At 39.6% G+C, this 21,909-nt stretch overlaps 1 protein-coding gene across 8 annotated transcripts in view; it reads right to left on the bottom strand.

Moving 5' to 3' along the window:
* Positions 1 to 21,909, bottom strand: part of BICD1 (BICD cargo adaptor 1) — a 173,936-nt gene that overhangs the window by 41,092 nt on the left and 110,935 nt on the right. For all 8 annotated transcript variants that reach the window (XM_030481151.1, XM_030481142.1, XM_030481143.1 and 5 more), the window contains exons 3-5: positions 10,721 to 10,873; positions 6,786 to 7,223; positions 102 to 1,196 (exon numbers count right to left, since the gene is read on the bottom strand). In XM_030481151.1, coding sequence (XP_030337011.1) covers positions 102 to 1,196; positions 6,786 to 7,223; positions 10,721 to 10,873 — 1,686 coding nt within the window. The remainder of the gene's footprint in view (positions 1 to 101; positions 1,197 to 6,785; positions 7,224 to 10,720; positions 10,874 to 21,909) is intronic.

The raw sequence follows: 21,909 nt of genomic DNA, 5'->3' as shown, positions 1-21,909 counted from the left end.
CTGTGAGGAAAATCTCTTCTCTGAAATACTCCTGGGAAAACTTCTAAGTGACCTGTATAAATAAAAGACTCTCCTGACTGACTGCTTTATTAGCACCTTACCTGCTTGTTGGCTTTCAGCACTGCTCTCAGGGTTGCAATCTGCTCCCGCTTCGTACTCAGGAGTGATTTCAGTTTCAGTATCTCTTCCATTAAGGCCTCCTTGTCTTTATCGATCATGGGCGCCAGCTCCCGAGCTGCAGCACGCTGGCGTGACAGCTGCAGTGACCGATCGACAGCCTTCTGCAAGTGCTTGATTTGGTCCCTTATTATGGCATTGAGGTTGTAGATGTTCATCGGCTCTTTGCGGATGTCACTGGTGTCGGAGACAGGGGAGGAAGGAGGGGCTGTGATGACAGGAGAAATGGTAGGTGTTTTTGTCGGGCTCTGTTCCTTGCCAGGCTCTGTGGCCTCTTTTGTCACCTGCTCAGTTGGGGTCCTGGCTTCTACAGGTGATGCCACCCCCCTTCTGGCAAGCCGTGGGGAAAGGAGACCTCGAGGGTCATCTGGTCCTTTCAGGCTCCCACTGCGGGTGACTCTGCTTTGCCTGTAATAGTCCAACATGACCCTGTTTGGTGTCTCATTGTTGCACAGGCAGACGTGATGGTAGAGCTGAGCCAGCTCCTCACTAAATGTCACCAGCTCATCCTGGGCGGTGTTGAGGGTATTATGGTTTTCATTTGCTATGCTTGTCATCCTTTGCAACTCCTTTTCCATGTGGACCATTTTTTCCTGGCTTTCCTTGGTTGACTTCTCCAGGCTTGTCACCTGCTCGTCATACGTCTGGATTCTGCTTTCATACTTAGCCTTCTCTTCAGTGTAGTTTTCCACATGCTTATTATATTTCTCCTTTAAGGCTTTGATTTCTGCTTTCAGGTCTATCACCTCAGTAACAGCTACTTTGTATTTACATTCTAGGATCTCCAAGCCGTTGATGTCCACTTCATAGTCATGTGCTTCCTCGCCGGGTTCTCGGCCCTTCTCAGAGTCAAGCTCAGCTTTCAGCTCCTTGTTGCTCTGCAGCCCCCTCATGGCGTTGACGTGCTCTGTGAGCCTGTGGACTCGCTCATGTTGCTCGGTCAGGGCTCCCTTGGTGTGCTCCAGCTGCGTCTGAGACTCCTGCAGGTTGGCCAGGAGAATAGCCTTCTCTCTCTCCACCTGCAACAGAGTCAAAGTAAGAAACCCAGGATCTTGTCCTATCTGTGCAAAACACCAAACTGCAGTCACATTCATCTCTCCACTCCCCCACTCTGCTTATGCAACTTGAGGACATCCAAGAGATTTCAGCCATATACACCTAAACCATAAAACTGAGGCAGAGAGAGAGGTGTGTAACTGTCACAGGGTTATGAAGTCCCAGCCTCTGCTCCAATTCAAGCTAGAGTGATGATACAGGATTTATTAAGACATATGTTCCTGAACATATGAACTCCATCACTGTCAACTACTGCTATATACACATTTCTCAATGGAATTTGAATTTATATTTCCCATGAACAGCTCTACCAATCCTTCACAATATTTATCTTTGGACTGTTGCAAACTTGCATTAAGGCTTGATTACTGAATGTAAATACAGTAAACAAGTAGCTGTGTAGATTTCCACAGGTTAGATTAAATAATCTAAATGTGTGAGAATGTAACACAGAGCAGGAGACTGAGCACATGCAACTTCCAGGACTCCCCATGTTTAGCACTTTGCTGTAAGCAAAATCCATCCTCTAAGGATGTGGCAGAAAAAGCAGGATTTCTGGTACAGATAACAAACCACTGGTTCTGACCTAGTAAATTGCTTTTTGAATATCCACAGAGAAATGTGGATGTTGAACAGAAGAAAAGGTCACGGAGGACTCATCCAGAAATTTAAATGTGCAGCATCTTAAAGCAAGGGAACAAGACAAAGTTTGATCTGCTCAGGTATTTGCTACTCGACACCCCTGAAAGACTCCCATTTCAAGTTTTAAGTGTAATGCTCCAACCTTTCTTCTGTGCTTTTGTCCAGTTCTGAGTTGTGAATTGGGAGGCAGAGGAAGGCACATGGAGATGGGATCCTTCTTACTTTTGCAATAGGAGCCTGAGCCTACCAGGTTTACTGCTCTTTCTCTCCCACGGTTGTAGCATCTCAGCCCTGTGTTTACACATGCAGCAAAAATGACATGCTCCACAACCCCTTTATGTGGCTGAATTACTAATTCTGAGAATTCAAAGCTTTCAGTTCTGACAAAACACTTAAAAAACTCCACCAAAAACCAAACAATAAACTTTCCTTCCGTATTAGTATCCCCTCAGGTAATATTTGGAAAACAGTCAAATCAGCCACCATGAATCTAACTGAAGGAAAAGAAAAGCCTTTTAGAGACAGAGAGGGTATTACTCCAATCTCACAAAACGTTCCAAGCAGTGCTCCAGACTCCTATTTTCTTGTAACGAGGCTTTTTAGCAGAGGCTGCTGCTCAGAAGTATTAAGGCACTAAAGCATGTGATAATCCTCTGGTTTTACAGACAGGCTTTCAAAACACTGCCTCTATTAGAACCTGCAATCAACTGCAGGCAGAAACTATAAGAATAAAAATAGAAGCCATGTTAAAAACATCTAAAAAAATCAGCCTAGTTTTCTTGCATACAGAGGACTGATGGCTTAAGAATTTAAAAAAAACAGGGCCAAACCTAATCATTATTTTATGATCCAAGAAAAGTCTGTCTCCTCAGATATAGGGTGCTCCATTTTAGGCACTACATAGTCTGCGCTGAAGAGGACAGCCAAGTACCACAGGTTTATTGATACCTTTCTCCATTTGACATTGTTCCCCTGTTGCTGCCTCACTCTGCCTACCACCCTCATTGCTGCTCATGCCCCATGTCAGCCCATTCTTGCTAAGAAAATCCGAAATAGGGCAACCTTCCTCTCTGACAAAAGCATTTTCTTAAAAGGTGACCACTTTCCACAGACCTCTTGGTCAGACCTGTCCTGAAGAGCCTCTTCACTAGCTTTCCTCTATTTTTCCATTGAGCACTCTGCACCAGGTCTGCTCTCACCAGAAACTTCCACCTGAACTCTAGTTGTTACCACCTGGAATAGCAGGCTTAGCTGTTAATTACATTAACCCCATCAGCTAATGAAGGTGTTTATTCCCTCAGGCTGGTGAGCTACACCTGTGCCTGAAAAAAGATCTGACTTTTGATTAATTTAAAGGCCTGTCTCACCTTAACTGCAGTAGACTGCACTGGTGTAAAAATAAATGTAGAACTTACAGCCAGAAACTCTTTCCTTTGAGAAAACAACTCACTGTTTCTGTGTCCACTTAAATGAATCAGACAGAATTGATCCTGCTGGATTACTGATCTCAGCTGTCATACTCTATCATGAAGGAAAACTATACGAGAGTTAATTGGGATCTTTATGACAATTTCTCTACTGAACATAAATATGTTCTGGTAATAAATACTTCTTTCAAATAGAAAGGATTCTTTCCAGAGCAAACATGCAACTTTTAAAACCCATATATTACCTTGGACAGTAGAAAAATAAAATACATAGATCTACTAAATTTTACTCGTTCTGGTCCAGTAGTTATGGATTAAGCTAATCTGCTTCTGCTTAAAGAAAGTTATCTGCTTCTGCTTAAAGCTATAATTATACGTTCCTACTTCCAAAGGGGAAAACAAAACAAAACGAAACAAAACCAAAGCTCCAACGCAGTCCTAAGCACACCTTCTGCATACTAATGAATCTACTGTTTCCAAGTATGTTAATTATATTTGTCATTCTAGACAATACTTTACTCATTTCCACCCACAGAAAACTTCTGGGAATTGCAGTTACGTTTCAGTCCAGTTGGTGGGGTATTTTTGACGTTGAAATGAATAGCTGCGGTTAGGATCTTTATCATCTTAAAATTAAAAGCAACTCAAAAGTAGCTGTAGCTATTTTGCGATGCATACTTCCCTTCAAAGATTTCAGTTTGAAGATATTTCCTTCCCAATTTGCTCTACAGTTTGCAACTTTGGGAACCAATTTTAACATTGCTAAACTTTAGCAATGATTTGATTTGCTAGATTTATCCTTCATGTATCATATTTGTCAGAAGTGTCAGAAACTGGGCTGCATGATTTTTTTTCCCTTCTTTTTAAGAGCACTTAATCTCCAAATACGATGTTGGCCTCAGGAATAGGGCAAGTATCACCATGGAAAGAAGAGAGGAGTCCTGAGCTTTAAAGATGAGATAGAGAAGTCTTTCCACTGGACAACAAACATGAAGGAAGAACAGAAAGCCTTGAGCTTTTCCAAGAAAATCTTGGAATACAAGAATTTTAGCAAGACATTTTTTACCTAGTGGATTTAAAAGATGGAAAGGGAACAGTTATAATTAAACCTTTCCTAGGGACCAGCAGAGATCATGGATCAGCAGCATCCTAAAGCTGCAGAAGGAATTATATTTCTCATACTGACTGTTTCAGTGAAGGCTTCTTTTTGAGATTGAGGAGTGAAAAAATTTGCCACACAGGTGCAAAATGGCAGATCTGATGTTTTCTTCTCTTAAAAAAAAAAAAAAAAAAAGGACCCTGCTGTCCTATAAACATCAAAATAGCTCCCAAGAAAGGGTCTGTTCCCACAGCAACTCTGTCATAGTCCAGCCTCTTCAGAGAAAACAAGAGGAACACATAGCAAATATTGAGATATGCCTGAATGAACACAACATGGCAAAGACACTGTAGGGGAGAAAAAAAATCCCATTTTTGCTGAAGAATTACCTTTTGTCAGCTTGGACCTGATTAAACCTCACATCTATTCTGAGGAAAATTTTTGAAGGAATTTTTCACATTTGATTTGTGTGACTAAGGTGAGCTGATACAACTCGATAGAGAAGTTGATCACTTTATAAAAAGTACACATAAGCATTTTGCAGTAAGCCTTTTCAGTATCTAAAGAAATCAAGTTTCCAGCTAGGTCTAGTCTTTCTTTTTAAACCATAAACCTTTTAACCTTTAAACCACCAAACAATCGGTGTGATAATTGGTGTGAGGGTGCTGGGGCCCCGCACCAAAAAATGTTGTGACCAAAAAATGGTTATACTTATTTTTTAGAGTCCTTCTAGGGTCCTAAGTTCATGGCTTGTGACTGTCAGAAGTCTCTGCCTCTTTGTTTCAGAGGTGTAAAATAAGTAAGGTTTTAAGTCAGAGATGATGAAAACAGTTGCAATATCTTTCAAGTAGAAGCTTCTGATTCATCAAGCTCAATATTTAATTTCATAAAATCTAGACAAAACATACTCCAAACAATCTTCTTCTTTTCACTTCTAAGCAGCTTTCACTCCAAAATTTATATTGCGTAAACTTCATTGTAAATTATGGTTGGAAATGCTTACACTGTATATTAAAAGGTGAACATGTCAAAGCATTTCTTCTGAAGCTGTGCTTTTTTTTTAATTTTTAACATTCTATTTCTGAGTGAAATAAAAAGCTGCACATAATACATATGTGCATATGTTATACACAAAAGCATACACATATATATGCATTTTTTCATATATCCCTATGTACACAAAACACATACTATTTACATTTTAATAGCGGAAAATTTTGACAGAATTTTTCACATAAATAAAATTATAAATTTCAAGCTTTCCCACTTAAATTATATATGTCTTGCATCAAAGTTATTCATGCAAAGCACTAGATGTCATCAGTGTTTGCAATGTCACTGTTCAGATCTAAACTTCCCATGGTGAGGTTAGCAATGAAGTAAATAAACAATTGCCTCTTCAGCAAATATAGGACAGACCACACAGGGATTTATTGTTCTCTAGCAAGCACTGAAAATTGGGTTTGCTCTACTTTACTTCCAAATTACCTTTTACATTTGAAGCAGTAAAGGATTTACATTTACTGTCTTTGGAAGAGATACTTTTTGGAAGCCTGCAGCTAGAACATGCTGGATGTTTACTTGATGGTGCCAAAATCTCTCAAGCTCTTGTGGCAGAGAAGATGCTCAACAGCTTGGGCAGTGGGACCCTTTCTCTGTGTGGCACTGTACCCCTTCTAAGATGACATCAGCGTTGGGGCTGGCAGCTTGAGATTTTATCTGGCTTGCATCCCAGGCTCCTATTCTGGTTATGCCTGGTCTGGGCTTGGATGAATAGAGAAAAAGGCTCGCTGTATGGTCCCCAAGGCACCCCCTGCAGCCTATGCATCCGCTGGGACTGTCAGCGTGGACAAGGGCATTCTGTGTTATCTCACACACCGCATGCTCTCCAAGTACATGGTTATTAAGAGGAGAACTCCTCTTCTTTTATTCTCTCTTGATGGTATGCCAAATCTTGTTCAAACTGAATTTAATGGCAAAAACTCCTGACTTGCAAGGGAGCATAATCAAGTCTGTTCATATCTTGGTGGGTTTTTTCCAGATAGCTTTGGTCATACTGAAGAGTACTTTACTCTACTTGCAATTTCAGGAACATTTCCCATCATCAAAACAGGAAACAAAGAAGTTAACCATCTGCAACCACAGCAACTAGGTTCCTTTCTCCTCTTTGCACCAAACATCTGCTCAGTTCACACTGACTTTTTGCAGACACACACCCTGTTTCCTGGGGATATTACTGGCAAAATCTGGATATGAAGAAACACCAAAGCAGAAGTCCGAGTACAGGACATGTGTGGTCAAGAACATCACTGGGGGAAACCATTGGTACTAAGGTTCACAGCATGTGTTTCTAAACACTTCACGACATTGAATTCAGCTCTTACCTGCATGAGTTGTTGCTTCAGTTTCTGTATTTCTGATATATTGAGTTCACTGAAGAGGTCAGAGACGGGGTGCAGAGATTCTCCTTTCCTACTCGTGGGGGTTCGGTAGTCACCATTGAGTTTCACGAGAGGCCCGTGGATATGTCCGTTCATTTTGTCATCATTGTTGGGCTCACCCCCATCCTCTGCAAACTTCAATCCATCTACTGATATATTAATATGGTTATTATACATACTATCATTGAGGTTGATATACTGGGATAGTTCCTTTCTCAGATTGTTCTTTTGCTCTCTTTCATTTTTTAAAGTTTCCAGAGCTTCCTCCAGCTGATGCTCAGCAATCTCCTTCAGTCTGATGGCATCTTCTAGCTGACTATTGAGCAACACTGTTTCCTCCTCAAATCGTTTAATCTCATGCTTTAAGCCTTCATATTCAACCTGAATTAGACAAGACAAAGAACATTCATAATACTAAAACTTGAGTCATGAAAACCTGCCATTTATCAACCTGACTGAAATAGGTGTTAGAGAAGCTACAGTTTGAAATACCAGACATTGCCCACAGCTGCAAAGAACTGGCTGCACAGAAAATATAAGTGGAGCTCACTGTGTTAAATACTCCACTGCTCAATTTTCAGCATGTGAGAATCAAGAAATATAACACCTTTTACTGAGTAACTTAGGAGGATAAACAATGTATTTAATGGAAAGAAGGTTGTTTAGTTGCAGATGTCCTGGTAATCATAGATTTATTATTAATTGCCATAAGCAATGTTGGTATATCATGGTCTGTATAGATCTCAGGTTAGTATAGTCTGACCTATTAATTGCAAGCATTCTGAAGATGACTTTATATCTAAATTCTTACCAGTTGTAAAGTTACTCAGGCACAGACACTCTCGAGTATCTTGGTGGCTGAGTAGTTTTCAAAAATGTGGATGGAAGGAACAGAAATGGTAGAAAAGCCCCAGCTCTCTTCTCTGTTTCAGATAAGAATCTCTATTATTCAAGAAGCACTTATTTTTAAAATTAAACAGCAAACTATTCACACAATCACTTTAAACTTTAAGATGTCCCAAATTGTTAGAGATTTTTAAACTACCAAAAAAATGTAGTAAAAAGCTCATTCAGCCGCACAGTGTTTTGAACTGCATGTAGGGATGCCATTCTGGAGCACTTGGCAACCTGTTGCTCTGACAGCACAGTCTGAAGTGTGTCCCAGTGACTTGGTGCAGTCTCACCAGGCTTGGAGGGACTCCTTGCTCTTTCTCCTCAGAGGGCAGGCTCCAGGCCCTACAGTGAGGTGCAGTATTTTATCAAGATATTTATGGGCATTGTGAGCCAAGGAGAACAACTACTCTCTTCAAAGGCAGCTCCTGCATTTATGCAGTCCTCTCTATCACACCTAACAAGAAGCAAAGCCTAGGAAAACGAAGTCTAGCTTGAAACCAGTTGGTTTTTTTTGTTTGTTTGTAAAGGTCCATGTCCATGCTTGATCAAATCTCCTGGTAAAAATGATCACACTTTGATTTTTTAATTTAATCATGTTACTTGTCTATTTTTCATTTCTAAATGAAAAAAAAAAAAAAAAAATCCCAGTATCAGGGGAAATAATTTAATAGCTTGGTGAAAAAGAAATACTAAATTCTCATGCTTCCAAAAAAAAAAAAAACAAAACCTTTTTGCAGTTGAGGCTTTTATAATTCAAATGCATCACTATGCATTACTATCTGCAATTTTAGTCTAGAATATTTTTTGACATATATAGATACTTTTTGCCATATATATGTCACATATATAGATATATATGTCACATATATAGATTTTTTGACATATTTTTTGACGTATATAGATATTCAAACAAACTATAATAAGGTTCTGGTGAAAACAGAAATGTCCACCATTCCTACTGGAGTAAAATATTTATCAACCTGTCAAAAGTCTTGTACTCATAAACCTTTGGAAAGGTACTGAGAGTTCTTGAGTAGAAAAAGAAAATCCATGAGATTTTAAAATCTGCACTTAGAAACTTGATATCTTTTCTGACTGGAGAAACAGGTCTATCTGAAAAATTATAAAAGCCAATCATGTAGCTATGTTCATAACTTAAGGACGTTAGAAGAAAAGAAAACAAACAAACAAACAAACAAACAAAAAGAAGACCAAACAAAACCAACCCCTTTTCAATTTTAAATCCATATGAAAAACCAAGATCTATATTATCTATATGGTTACCATCTCAGATTCTCGTTTACAAAAGCTACAAAAAACCCCTCAACCCAGATAATGACACTTTAACACTAAGATTTGTAACACATGGATTCGTAAATTAAAGTACTAAAGTATAAAATGCTCTCGAAATTTTATCTTTAGATCAAAGTTATTTTAGGACTCACAGGTGCATGAATATGCGATGCAAAAGGACTGATTTTTAAAGCCATTCAAAATATGGCAGTGCTTTTTGTCTCCTGGCATTTGATTTCATTAAGAACAAAATACTATGATGAAATGTAAACACTTACAATCAGATTTTCTTTTGGGGGGAACTAGGATAGTCCATAAAGGGGTCTTTAACTTCCTGATAGTGTGAAAATGCCTCCTATGAGCTTGGCAAGATAAAAATCCATGCCTCAAAGGAGGAATTTGCTAGCTTGGTAAATAACTCTGACACAAAGATGATCTGCTCTAAATTCAGTTTCAGGAGTGTGAAACTCTAGGTACCTTCATAAATAAGGAAATGATGTACTGGATTCTACTGCCTGCTTATTCTCTGGGGCACAGCTCTGTTGTTTTAAATATTTCAATTGCATTTGTGCTACAGCAGTGAAATAGCAGTAAAAGAAGGCTGAAGTTTGAATATTCCTGCAGGAATAAGGCAGCTTTGTTACCAGGCTGCCACTAGAAACTGTGACAGTCCTGGTTATTTGATAAAAGCTCTGAACTAGGCAGTAGGTTAGCACATAAACCAGGGGCTACAATGCAGTGCTGTTACCATCTGCTTGCAGTTAAGGGAATGGTGTTATGAAATACCATGTTATGCTGGTCCGGGCAGTATCTAAAAGGCAGAAAGTGTTACATCATCCAGCTTGGATACTTATATATTGATCATGGCAAGTTAACTCTTCTGACATGAGAACAAATCTCTTGGTTCAATTTAAAGGATAACTGTGTTCTTGATTGCTTCCTCTGTGGTACATATATATCTCCAGCAGCAAAATAAACTGGACTTCTGTAAGGGGGAGAGAACAGACCCCATGACTGCTGATAGCTGGGGCTGTTGTTTATGGTGCTTCCTCTGGATGCACTATGCACTGCAGCGAGGATTACAGTGTGTTGGTTTGCCATCAGCTGCGAATTGCTGTAATGAGGAAAACAAAAGACAAACTAGGAATATTTGACATCCCTTCACCTATTTTTGAAGCTTGCTAAACTTGTGGATTAGCATGGCTGAGAAGAGAGCAACACTGGTACAGGAAAACCTGAGGCGCAAGGGAAAGAAAAGAAAAAAAGAGAGAACAAGGAGAAGATTATTTCCTCTTTTTTCCATTTTAAAAAAGGAAAAGACGAGCAGGAAACCAAGAGGAAACAGAGAGCTGAACTCTGCCACTGAGCACCGAGTTCAGCGTGCAGGGAGGAAGGACAGGAAAAGCAGGAAGCAAAAGGATGCAATTCTATCTATTTTAATAATTCCTCTGTTGCTACAAAGTTGTGCAACAAAATATTCCACCAGGATTTTCCTAAGAATGAAGTAAGGGCCTTCCCATACATCAAAAATGGCCAACACCACTGTTTCAGAATAAGTGTTAAGCAAAAACCCAACTGAAAATATACATACAAAGAAACTTCTATCAAAGTGATCTATGGGATCGCATTATGGAAATTGGAGAAAATGGTGTCATTTCTCAGCATAGTGCCTTGAATCTTTTGATGCTTACTTGATTCTGTTTCAGTGTGGACACCAGTTTCTGTAAAGTGATGTTTTCCTCTTCAAGTTCAGTGTAGTCCTGTAGGAGTCTTGCCTCTCGAAACTTGTACTCTCGAATTTCATCTTTCATTCGTATCCTCTGTAGTTCTACCATTTCGTTATTCTAGTGAGAGAAAATGCAAGCACGTTACCATCCATGCACAGCCACTTTAATGATGAACACTGCCTTTAGAAAAGGCCAAACAAAAAATTAATTCTCAAACAGAAACGATTTAACAGTGCAAATCAATACAGCATCACCTTTTAATCTGAGGTCAACCACTAATTTCAGGTGTGTGCTGGCAATGCAGAAATGAGAAAATCTGATAAGGAAACTTGATTAAATCAATTTCGATATTAGACGCATACTGAAACGTAAAACCTGGCAAGGCTTTATCATCTCATTAGTTTTATTGCTCTACGATGTAGTTGGATTTAAATAAGATTACCACCTGTTTTCCACGAAAGGGTGCTTTCTACATTCATACAGAAAATCAATGAGTAACGGCATCTGTTCTGTAATGACATCTGTTACTGAGCAAGGTGCACTCGCTTGTTTGTATCTCCAGGCATTAGAGGAGCACACAGGTAGGTGAGGGGGACCTGCAAGGCAGATGGCTGGCTGTAAAGCATTCATCAAATACTTGACAAATGCATTTCTGTGCTGAGTAGGATTACACCCATAAGTCTGAGAACACACAAGGTCCCACTTTAATTTTTCCCATTAGCACATACAGTGCCCAGACAGCCTTTTGAGAGAGGTCATGAGAGATCAGTTTCACCAAAAACTACTTCCACCAGGTTCCAGTTCTGAGTTTGACATCAAGGGTCAGGTTATACTGGAAAGACTCTGCTGGCATAACTCTGATTTAAAATGCACTACGGGAGGATAGAGTTAACACGCGGCTGGACAAGAACGGTGACCAAGATGGTCCCCTCTCTGCTTTGAAGAGAATCTGCATTTGCCTGATTAGTAGGAATAGGCATGATCAGTCTTATCTTCTTGCCTGCAGGAGGAACCTGAGCATTGCTACACCAGCTAGTGGAGGGAAGCATTACTGCAACCTTAATGATGGGGCAGAGCCTCCTCGCTGCTGGGGTGTCAGAAAGAGCACGCCTGGGTAGCAGTAATGAGCTTCTGTAAAAGATTCCAGTTTAGAGGAAGGGCGACCACTGGCCTGATAGCTACCTGAAAAAAGTCAAGTGTTTAAGAAATCATTACAGCAGAACTATAATCAGGGAGCTCTACATAGATCAATCTGTACAACTCACCCTCTGGCACATACTGGATAAAACCCAACATTTTGAATTGAGGATAAACAGAACTTTGCTTAGCACCTAGGTTAAATAAGCCCTTGTAAAATAACACTGCAAAGTATGAAAAAAAAATAGGTTGATGCAAGAGTTACAAAAGCACATTTTAAAATGAAGCTTTTTTGAAGAAAAATAAAAACCATCATCCTCCTCCTGGCACCTAATTAAGAAGAAATAAAGAAACTATTCCATTTCTTAAGTGACAGCAACTGAAAAGATCCCTGGTGGCAGAAGAGTCACAAAGCACTAGATAAAAGTAACTCTGCAAATATTCCTGCATCTATCACTGCCTAATAAACCTCTGAGTGTACTGTAAGAATGGCACTACAGATGATTTCACAAAGTAAAGGCATTTCATACCTCAGGCTGACTTTATATGCTTTGTTTCTGTCAGCACGTTCTCATCTGTGGTGGTTATTTACACCTGCTAAGCATGGGTACATGTGCAAGTCTGTGTCAGTACGTGGACACCACCAAATGCATGACTCTGCTATGTCAAATATAATTAAGCTGCTCTGCAACTCTCACTGTGTTTGGAGGATGACCACACAGGGAATGAATAGCAACCAGCTGACATCCATCCAACGCTGATAGGACCCTGGGAGCATGAGGCTGTATGGAAGAGTTCTGCCCGCTTAGCGCTCAGCATGGCTGCAGCAAGCGGTCCAAGTGCCTTACTGGGGTGAGCTCACCACCATCATGCAGAACAGGCATCTGCCAAGGGTCAACTCATGATTGGAGCTGGATCTGACATCAATACTGCTTATTGAGAGAAAGGCCTCTCTGAAAGGGAGGTATCACCTTTTCAAACTAATGTAAAACATGCGTTTTGTCTCTGCAAACACCCTGGCATTATTCTCCATGCTCCCTGAACCTCCTCCTATTTGCGAGCATCTGCATGATGCTGGCAAATGTCCAGCTGCAAAGTGCCCTACTGTTTTCACTGCTTCCTACAAAAAGTGGTGCTTCCACGTTACAGGGCAAAAGCCTGATGTTATCAAGGTTTAGGAGAGAATAGCCACAGGACATGCTAGAGGACTACCCTGTCTTCCTTCATATGAGATCTCTAGGCATTTTGTGGAAGTGAACTAGTCTTCAAGCTATTAAACACAAGGCAAAAGGAGTCTGTCAGCAGGGCAGTTATCTATATGAGCCACTAGAGGACAATGTAACCTAAATTATTAGTAAAATAATTTGTAATTAAACTTTACTGGTAATCAAGCACTGAACATTAAACTTGCAGAACAGAGCAGTTGAGCCAGATGCTTTTACAAGGGCACTGCCTCAGGACATTTTATATTTCCAGAGAGGATTCCCCTATGAACTACTGGATCTGTAACAACCAAATTAATTCAAGATGTGGAGCTAATGATACATGAGCAATGTCTTAATGGCTGTAAATTATTTCCAATCCCAGTTATCAGCTGAACATAATGCAATGGTTTTAATGGATCAGTGCCAAAGAAGAAGGAAAAGGCCTTTCTGTGAAACTATAGAAAACAACAGTGTCCTTGTCAGCATTGCATCTCATTATATGTGAGCACTATTATGGAAGATGTCAGTTACATAGCAAATCTAATGAACCTACACGTAAGAGAACAGACCATAAGAAATGAAAAACAGAAGGCTCAGTTGAGATAAAGTCTGTTCAGGTCACCTATCCACTTAGACATATTTTCAGACTTGCTATATATGAAAAGTGAAAGATGTCTCCAGGTTTTACAGGGGCAAGGACCATATCTGTATAGTACAACCACAATAATCTCTGAGCATCAGTGGAATATAAATAGTAGATAATAAACTTTTGTACTTCTTACCAAAATTAAGTGCAATATATATGAATATATTATTCACTTTTGATTCAGCATAGACTTTTAAAATGCTGTATTCTATATGCTATATACAGAGCATATTGTATAAATTGTGTGTGCAGATACATTGGAATACACTTGATTGATTGGAATATCAAATCATTTCAAGTAAGAAGATACTTTAAAATGAAAGAATGGAAATGTCTAATGTTGAAAACTATGTGAAAGAACTATGAAAAATTATATGATTTCCCTCCCCAGAGTCATTTTTTGCCAGAACACTTCCAGCGTTGCCCAAGGAAGCCACTTCTTACACTCTTATGTCCTATCAATTCATTTAAGGAAAGCAAAGGGACAGTAACCTGAAGCTGGGTGTTCTCATCTCCAAGGTGAGAAGTGAGCTCTGGTGGCTTTTGATTTCCTGAAATATGGACCCATTTCTCGGTTTTGTCTACTAATTTTTATCCCAAACGAAACTGAGGAACTAGTATTTGGGCTTTTCCCCTATGTCTTTTTTATACAAATTTTCTTTAAAGATTTCACGTCCTTACAACAGTAAAACATACTAATTTTCACACTGCAAAACAACCTTATAATCAAAAGTTAATTACGTGCCCCAAACTACCCTGACTAAATCAATACTTATCTGTTGGAATATGCAAGCGATAGGATGGTGCTGTACATAACTTTCTAATTTTCATAACTCATGAGTAAGAGAACAGTGGAAAATTTATATGCTTTCAATTTAATCTCATTGTATTATACTGATGCAGTATAAAATCCCATTCAATCTGATGACAGTTTTATTGCACTAGCAGTAAATTGAATGTAATAGAAAGTTTATGTTCAGACCAATATCCATAATCTCATGTGTTCGTTGGCAAGTCTCACTGTAAATGTGTGTGACATGTTTACTTCATTCTGCAGAGGAAAATATTTTTTATTAAAAACAATAATAGGCATATAATGAAAATACAATTCAACTGGGATTCAAATTTAATTACAAACATGCTAACTTGGCATGGGGAAGCACTACCAGCAAACTTTGGCCAAAACCAGGTTCAAAATCAGAATGATTCCTTCAGGATCATTCTGCCACAAAATTAAACCAACTTACAAATTATTTTGGTTTCTTCTTAAATATACTGTTTGTATCCACTTGGCAACATGCAAGTATAAATAAATTCATGAGAAATTAATGAGAAAAAAAATAATCAAACCCTAAAATATCTTTGATTCATTACTTTGAGAATATACAGATATACTCATAGAAACTTTAAAGCCCAATTACATCTTTTCTTTAGAAGCCTCTAATGTGAATTGGGGGTACATTTTTCTTTTCCATAAATGACGGAAAATCTAATTCTGCACCATACAGAGAATTCTTCTCACCAGCGTGATGCAGCAGGACACCAGGACACCACTGGAAAGACACCCTTCCTCCTTTCTACTGATGGAAGAATCCAAGGAGGAAAACAGTACAAGGTAAAGACCCAGAAAGAGACTTGCGATGCCAGGGAAGAGGCAGTCAGGGGGAATCAGCTGGTCTGGAAAGATACCTAGCTTGCCCCAGCAGGTCCTGATTTTTTATTGTGAAGGAAAAAGGGAAGTTGAGAGAAAAGAGAACGAAAGGGGGCATAGAAGAGTGAGGACCATTTTCATTTATTTACCATCAACTGTTTTAAGTTCCCAAAGAAGGTCCTTTAGCTAGACTACTCTTAAAGTTTCCCTGTCATATACGGAAATACTCATCTTGAACTCAAAGAATGACATTTTCCACGTTTCCAGAGATACTTAAAACCATAATGAGATTTTTATGGATCACCTAATGTGACCTGGTCTGACTCTTGTGCAGAATTTACAGCCTGGTCCTGCTGATTCATGCATGTAAATGCCTAGCTAAGCGAGGACAGAGCATCTCTTGCAGAAACATTTTTGCTTCCCTTTCAATACAATCCCGAAATAAATTATTTCAAAGATTTTTTTTCCTCAGTGCTAGGCATCTGCATCCTCCTTTTTAATCTGAATTTATCTGATCTCATCAGTCAAAAAGTTTCATTCAGGTGGCATCATTAAAGTTGTGATATTACATCTGACCTAAGCAGATCAGCTATATTGGCAAACTACTTTAAAGCACAAATACCACTTCTATTGTCCAAACCCAGGAACCACTAACTTTTGAAATTATGTATGATTCTGACATTTCTTAGCTTTTGATATATCATTACTTGTCTCAAAACCAGGAAAAAAGTAGATGTGCTATTGTGCACAAGATATTTTTGAACATATATCTGTAGAACAACATAAGTACCTATAATCTTTCCCTTACATGGATTTACTTAGAAAATGACAGCACTATCAAAGCCAAGGATTAAAAAAGCCAGGTATTTGTTAGCTATAGTATATTGAATAGAAGCCAGATCAAGATAATGTATCTTTCAAGTTCCTTCACCAGCAACAGCTCTTAAATAAAGCATTTACAATACATCTAATAATATAATCATCTGAAATGCTCAATGCATTTAGTTGGAATTGCTAAATCTAAAGAAGGTGAATTTCTAAAAAGGGCAATTACATGGCCCATTTACATAGTTATCACAGAGTCTGAAACCCATAATATTTAATGTTGTAAATCCTGCTACATATAAATCTCTATAAAATATCTATTTTATTGACTTTGAAATATAAGTATATGTAAAAAGATAGAATTAAGAAACGTTCTGATTGTTTAGGTATTTAATGTTCCTGCTGAGTATAACTGTCATAATATTAGAATGACTTATTTATAAATTGATATATAACACAAATGTCTAATCATACCTATTTATCTGAAAATAATATCAATTGTTAAAATCAAATGTATTTGATTTGAATGTATTTATAGCAATTAACGCATTAGTATTACTTCATTAATTATATATAAATTATGCATTAATTATTTCTATCAATTAAATTATAAAATTACTAATTAATAATAACATGCAAGGTGCTGCACCTGGGTCAGGGCAATCCCAAGCACAACTATATAGGCTGGGCAGAGAATGGATTGGGAGCAGCCCTGAGGAAAAGAACTTTGGGGTTTTGACTGATGAGAAGCTCAACATGACCCAGCAGTGTGCCTCTGCAGCACAGAAACCAACCATGTGCTGGGCTGCATCAAAAGAAGCATGACCGGTAGGTTAAGGGAAGTGATTCTCGCCTTCTACTTTCATGACACCCCACTCTGTTCAGCTCTGGGGCCCACAGCATAAGAGGGACGTGGACCTGCTTGAGTGAGTCCAGAGGAGGCCATGACGGGGCTTTGAGCAACCTGGTCTAGTGGAAAGTGTCCCTGCCCATGGCAGGAGAGTTGGAACTAGAGGATCTTTAAAGTCTCTCCAACCAAAACCATTCTATGATTCTATGATATTAATGATAAGTAGATATAGCTAATATTAGCACCCTGTAGCAAAGACTGCTCTAATATTCCTAACTAATTCCTTCAATGGAAGAGAAACTTTACTGAATTAAACTGTATTAAAACAGCATCAGAGGAAATTGAGACTCTAGGGTTATAGCACAGTTCAGTTAATATGATCCTTCTGCATATCTGCAGAATGACATCACACATTGACATATGATCATTGCAAATAGCAAAATATCAATTGACTGTAAAAAGTTTTGCCATGAGAAAGACACTGTGTAGGTCATTTTGTTTAAACTTAAAATTCTCATCTGCTACTCTCCTGCAGCTCTAGTGGCATTAAACATTTCTAAGAAGTGAGAGAATTTATTTCTAAATACCACACTGATGGGGTGTAGCAGGATGGTGTAGCAGGATGCTCTGCCTGAGTGGGGGTGAAACAGCTCCAAAATTACCAGTGATGGAGGGGGATCATGCTGGTTTTGGTGTTGAAGAATTCTGAGACCACCCTGACTCAACCACCTCATAATATTAAACATCACGATGATGTGAAACCAGATTTTTCCTGACAGGAACCAACAAGGATGTTAAACCAGATGTTTCCTGAAAGAGGAACAAATGAATGGTAACAATACATCATCAAAAGATAAATTATGTTTCATTGAGTTAGCAAATCTACCCTGGTAATAAATGACTGACAGTCAGTCACTTTGTACTACAAAAGCTTAGTCCCACCTTTCAACAGTAGGGATTCCAGCACGCCCCTCCTAGGAGTGTGTAGAAACTCCTCCTTTGACTGGGGATGCCCCTCAAGGTTACTCCTCAAAGTTGAGCAAAAGAGTGTTGCTCACGGTCATCGGTACAGGTAACATCAATCTGCTTAATAATTTTTAAAATAGCTTTAAAACGATTTAATAATTAGTGATTATAACTATAGTAAATGATATCTACAGTAAGTTATAGTGAATTGTAGTTGTAAGCATTTATATTGCATAGCAGATATTCTAAGTAAAGCCATTTAGCCTAATAACATTATCATTATCAATTTCAATAAAACCTTTATTTTATATACACACACACACGTATATATAGATTGACATCCTTAATCCTGCAGGACAAAGTGGTATCAAGGATTGGTTACACATATAATCCTTTAGGTATAAACCATTGTCCAAGACTGAGACTAAGACTGGATCCAGCCACATCTAAACTCCTCCCTGAGATGGAGTTTAGGAAGCAAGGGGGTCCTTTCTGAACCTTGTGACTCAATAGGGGGGCCTCCCTGACAGCTTTGTCCAAAGTGCATCTATCTCACACTCTGTCTGCGACATGTGGTGAGAGAAAAATGATGACACATCGATACCTTGGAGCAGGTTGAAAACATCTTGCAAATGCAGCACTCTCCACAATCCATTCAGGGCTACACCGGCTTTCAAATTTCTCCAGGTACCGATGGGAAAAAAACAGGTCCATCCAGGAACTAGCCACAGCTCAATGGGCCGTCCCACTGCCACTTATAGAATCATGGAGTCATTTAGGTTGGAAAGAATCTATAAGATCATTGAGTCCAACCCTAAACCTAACACTGCCAAGTCCACCACTAAACCACGTCCCTAAGTGCCACATCTATATGTCTTCTAAATGCCTCCTGGTGCAACTTGAGGTCAATTCCTCTTGTCCTAGCGCTTATTGCTTGGGAGGAGAGACCAACACCCATCTCACTACAACCTCCTTTCAGGTAGTTGTAGAGAGCAATAAGGTATCCCTGAGCCTCCTTTTCTCCAAGCTAAACCATTCCAGCTCCCCCAGCTGTTCCTCAAATGACTTGTTCTCAAGACCCTTCACCAGCTTCCTCCATGTTGTGTTGTTGCTGCCATCTGCCAGACCCCATCGCTGCAGGCACAGGATGGGCTCCCTGCATGACCCCCATGCTTTACACCATAAGGGTGAAGAGCATGGGGCAGAAGCATGCTGCCAGGTGTGGAGAGGGCACTACCTCTTAATGTCATACTTTAGCTGAATTATTTTGCCACATTCTCATTATTCCAACTTTACTGAATAGTGCCTGAGTAACAAACACCTCGAGATTGTACTCTCTGAAGCAGGGTGTTGCCCGCTATACATCGCTGATTATCCCATGGCTGACTGGATACTAATATAAAGATACCAAATGCAAATTGCTCTTGCAAAATTAGCTCAGGAAAAAAAAAAACAACCCAAAACAAGCAAACAAAAAAACCCAAACAACAAAAGCAAAGAAAAAAAAAGGGGGAAAGAAAAAAATCACAAAACCAAAAAAACCCCCACCAAAACCAGGAGTGGGGTCCAGGGCATTTTGGACTGAATGGCAATTTTCATTTTTCCCCCCCAATTACAACCTTTCCTATGAAGATTTACACTTTCTCTCCACAGTTTAAGAAGCCAGCAGCAGTGATTCTACATGACAATGCCTCAAGGCAGGCTTTTTGATGGCGAAGCCACACAGGCCTTTTCAAGCTCATCAAGAAACCAAGAGCTGGTTTTAAAGCATAACTGATCACTTGGAAGATGCATCTGCCAGTTATACATATCTCTTTGAGAGGCCATCTGTCACATGTAAAGTGCCAAATTTCTTTCTAGACCCAAAGGGGCACAGGCTACCCAATAAAAGAGAAGTTGTGCTAACAGGGTGTGGGTCTGTGATCAGTTTAAGCTCTGCAGTCCCACAGCTGCTGCTCTGAGCTCCTGACCCTCCCTTGGACCAACTGCAGCTTTCATATCATCAGCTGAATCAGGGGCAGCAAGTCACTCCAGAAAACAAACAAATGAAAAGATAGTTTTAATGACATTTATACTCCCTGACACTGCTGACAGCGTGGACACACAGACACTGGTGCTGGCAGGCGGTAGAGAATTATAAAACATGCCATTTCTATTTTGACTATGTTTGCTGCTCAGCAATAACGATATGATCTATTCCAAGTTCCAGAGATGGAAATCCAGCCCCATCAATGTAAACTGTAAAATTTATATAGCCTTCAGCAGGACTAAGATTTCACTTACGCACTGAAATGTTGCAGAGCAGGGAGCAGTAAAGTGAATTCCTGAGGATGGGAAGGAGGAAAGAGAAAAAACAACAAAGAACCTAAATAAGAGAGGCGAGCTTGACTATTTTAGAGCCCATTATGCTTGGTTGGTATGGAAAAATATGTCACTGCTTATTGAGTGCTTGCTTTTACATTGCTTTCTGCTGTCTTACCCTAACTTTTGATGTCAGGATGGTTTCAGAGCTCCCTGTGGTAACCTGTCTCTGAGCGTGCCAGGCAGCAACTCCATTCTCCCATGTTTCAGCCACAGAGCTAAGCTCCTCATAAGCTTTCCATTCCCCATGGCAACTGCCTCCCCTCCTTAGAACTCAGAGCTGTTTTAATTACAGCTCACTGCTAGCTTAATACTACTTTCATTATGTTCCTTATAGCAGTAATCAAGCCACGCTGTTGAGGGATGCACGTGCCAGGCCAGGGCTCCCAGCTCAGCCTCTCCATCCTGCACGGCGTTACAATACTATCCAAGCTCTACTTTTTTCAATTAGCATGCCAAGCCAACCTTTCATCTTGTAAATACCAGCTAGACATTGCAATCTTGATGTCTGTGAGCAAGTGCCTCTGCCTTCTCCTGCTGTGGGAGGACTGTGCTGCTGTGGCATGTTATTGCTTAGGAAGCTGAGAGCATGCTGACACAGAGACCCAGGGCTGGGCAGCAGTACTAACAAACCTGGTTGCTAGGACAGTGAAGCTAAATTAGTCGGGGGCTGAGTTCAAATTAATCAGACATGTAATTAATCCTGATCCTCAGCTCACAAAAATTCATAAAAATCATAGAAAAATGTATCTCAAAGGGCCGCCTGGGCAGCATTTAGTCCATTCGTCTTTTGCAGCATAGGAGCAACTACATCTATGTAGTTCATGGTATTTTTTCCTCACTTGACTTTTGCCTTTGTCAGAAATCTCTTTTGAATGTCTAATCTGAACCTCAGTGTTTCACGCTGCAAGAGGAAAAAAGTATTTCTTCTACTCAGATAAGGCAGAACAAATAAATGCATCCATTCCTCTCTACAGGAGTCTTTTTTACCCGCCGTACCCATCTTCACTTACCTCCCTCTCACCTCTACAAAGAGAATAACACCTGAGAAGTGAACTATTCCAGATAGCTCCCACCAGAGCAAGCTCATTAGATGTCCTTGAATGACATACAGCAGAACTGTAGGGAGATGGGTGATGATGGCAACAGTAACTAGATGTCTGGGGAAAAAGAATAGGATACCCCAAATTCACACCCTCTATTATTTTTTTTTGTACCTGGTTTCTCACATTGGATTGAGAGAGAAGTATATTGAAAGAAACAAAGAAGAAACCATCAATACTTTCTAAAAAGTAGTGTGAATAAATAGCTAAAGGATACAAAGAAACTATTCACAGGTACAAATCTACTTCAAGTAGTCATCTGCTGGGACATTCTCTATTGTGCTGCAGAGGAGCTGCGAGAGCTCAGCATCAAAGGAGCTCTGTAAGCCCATACTCATAACAGAGCTTCTCTCATCAAAATTGTTCTTGCAGATGGTCAGCTGGTATTTTAAAAGCCCTTTGTGAATCT

The sequence above is a fragment of the Strigops habroptila genome, chromosome 3, assembly GCF_004027225.2.
Source record: "Strigops habroptila isolate Jane chromosome 3, bStrHab1.2.pri, whole genome shotgun sequence".
In the NCBI taxonomy this organism is placed as follows: Eukaryota; Metazoa; Chordata; class Aves; order Psittaciformes; family Psittacidae; genus Strigops; species Strigops habroptila.
Note: the sequence above shows the minus strand (reverse complement) of the source record. Positions and strands in the feature narration are given on the sequence as shown.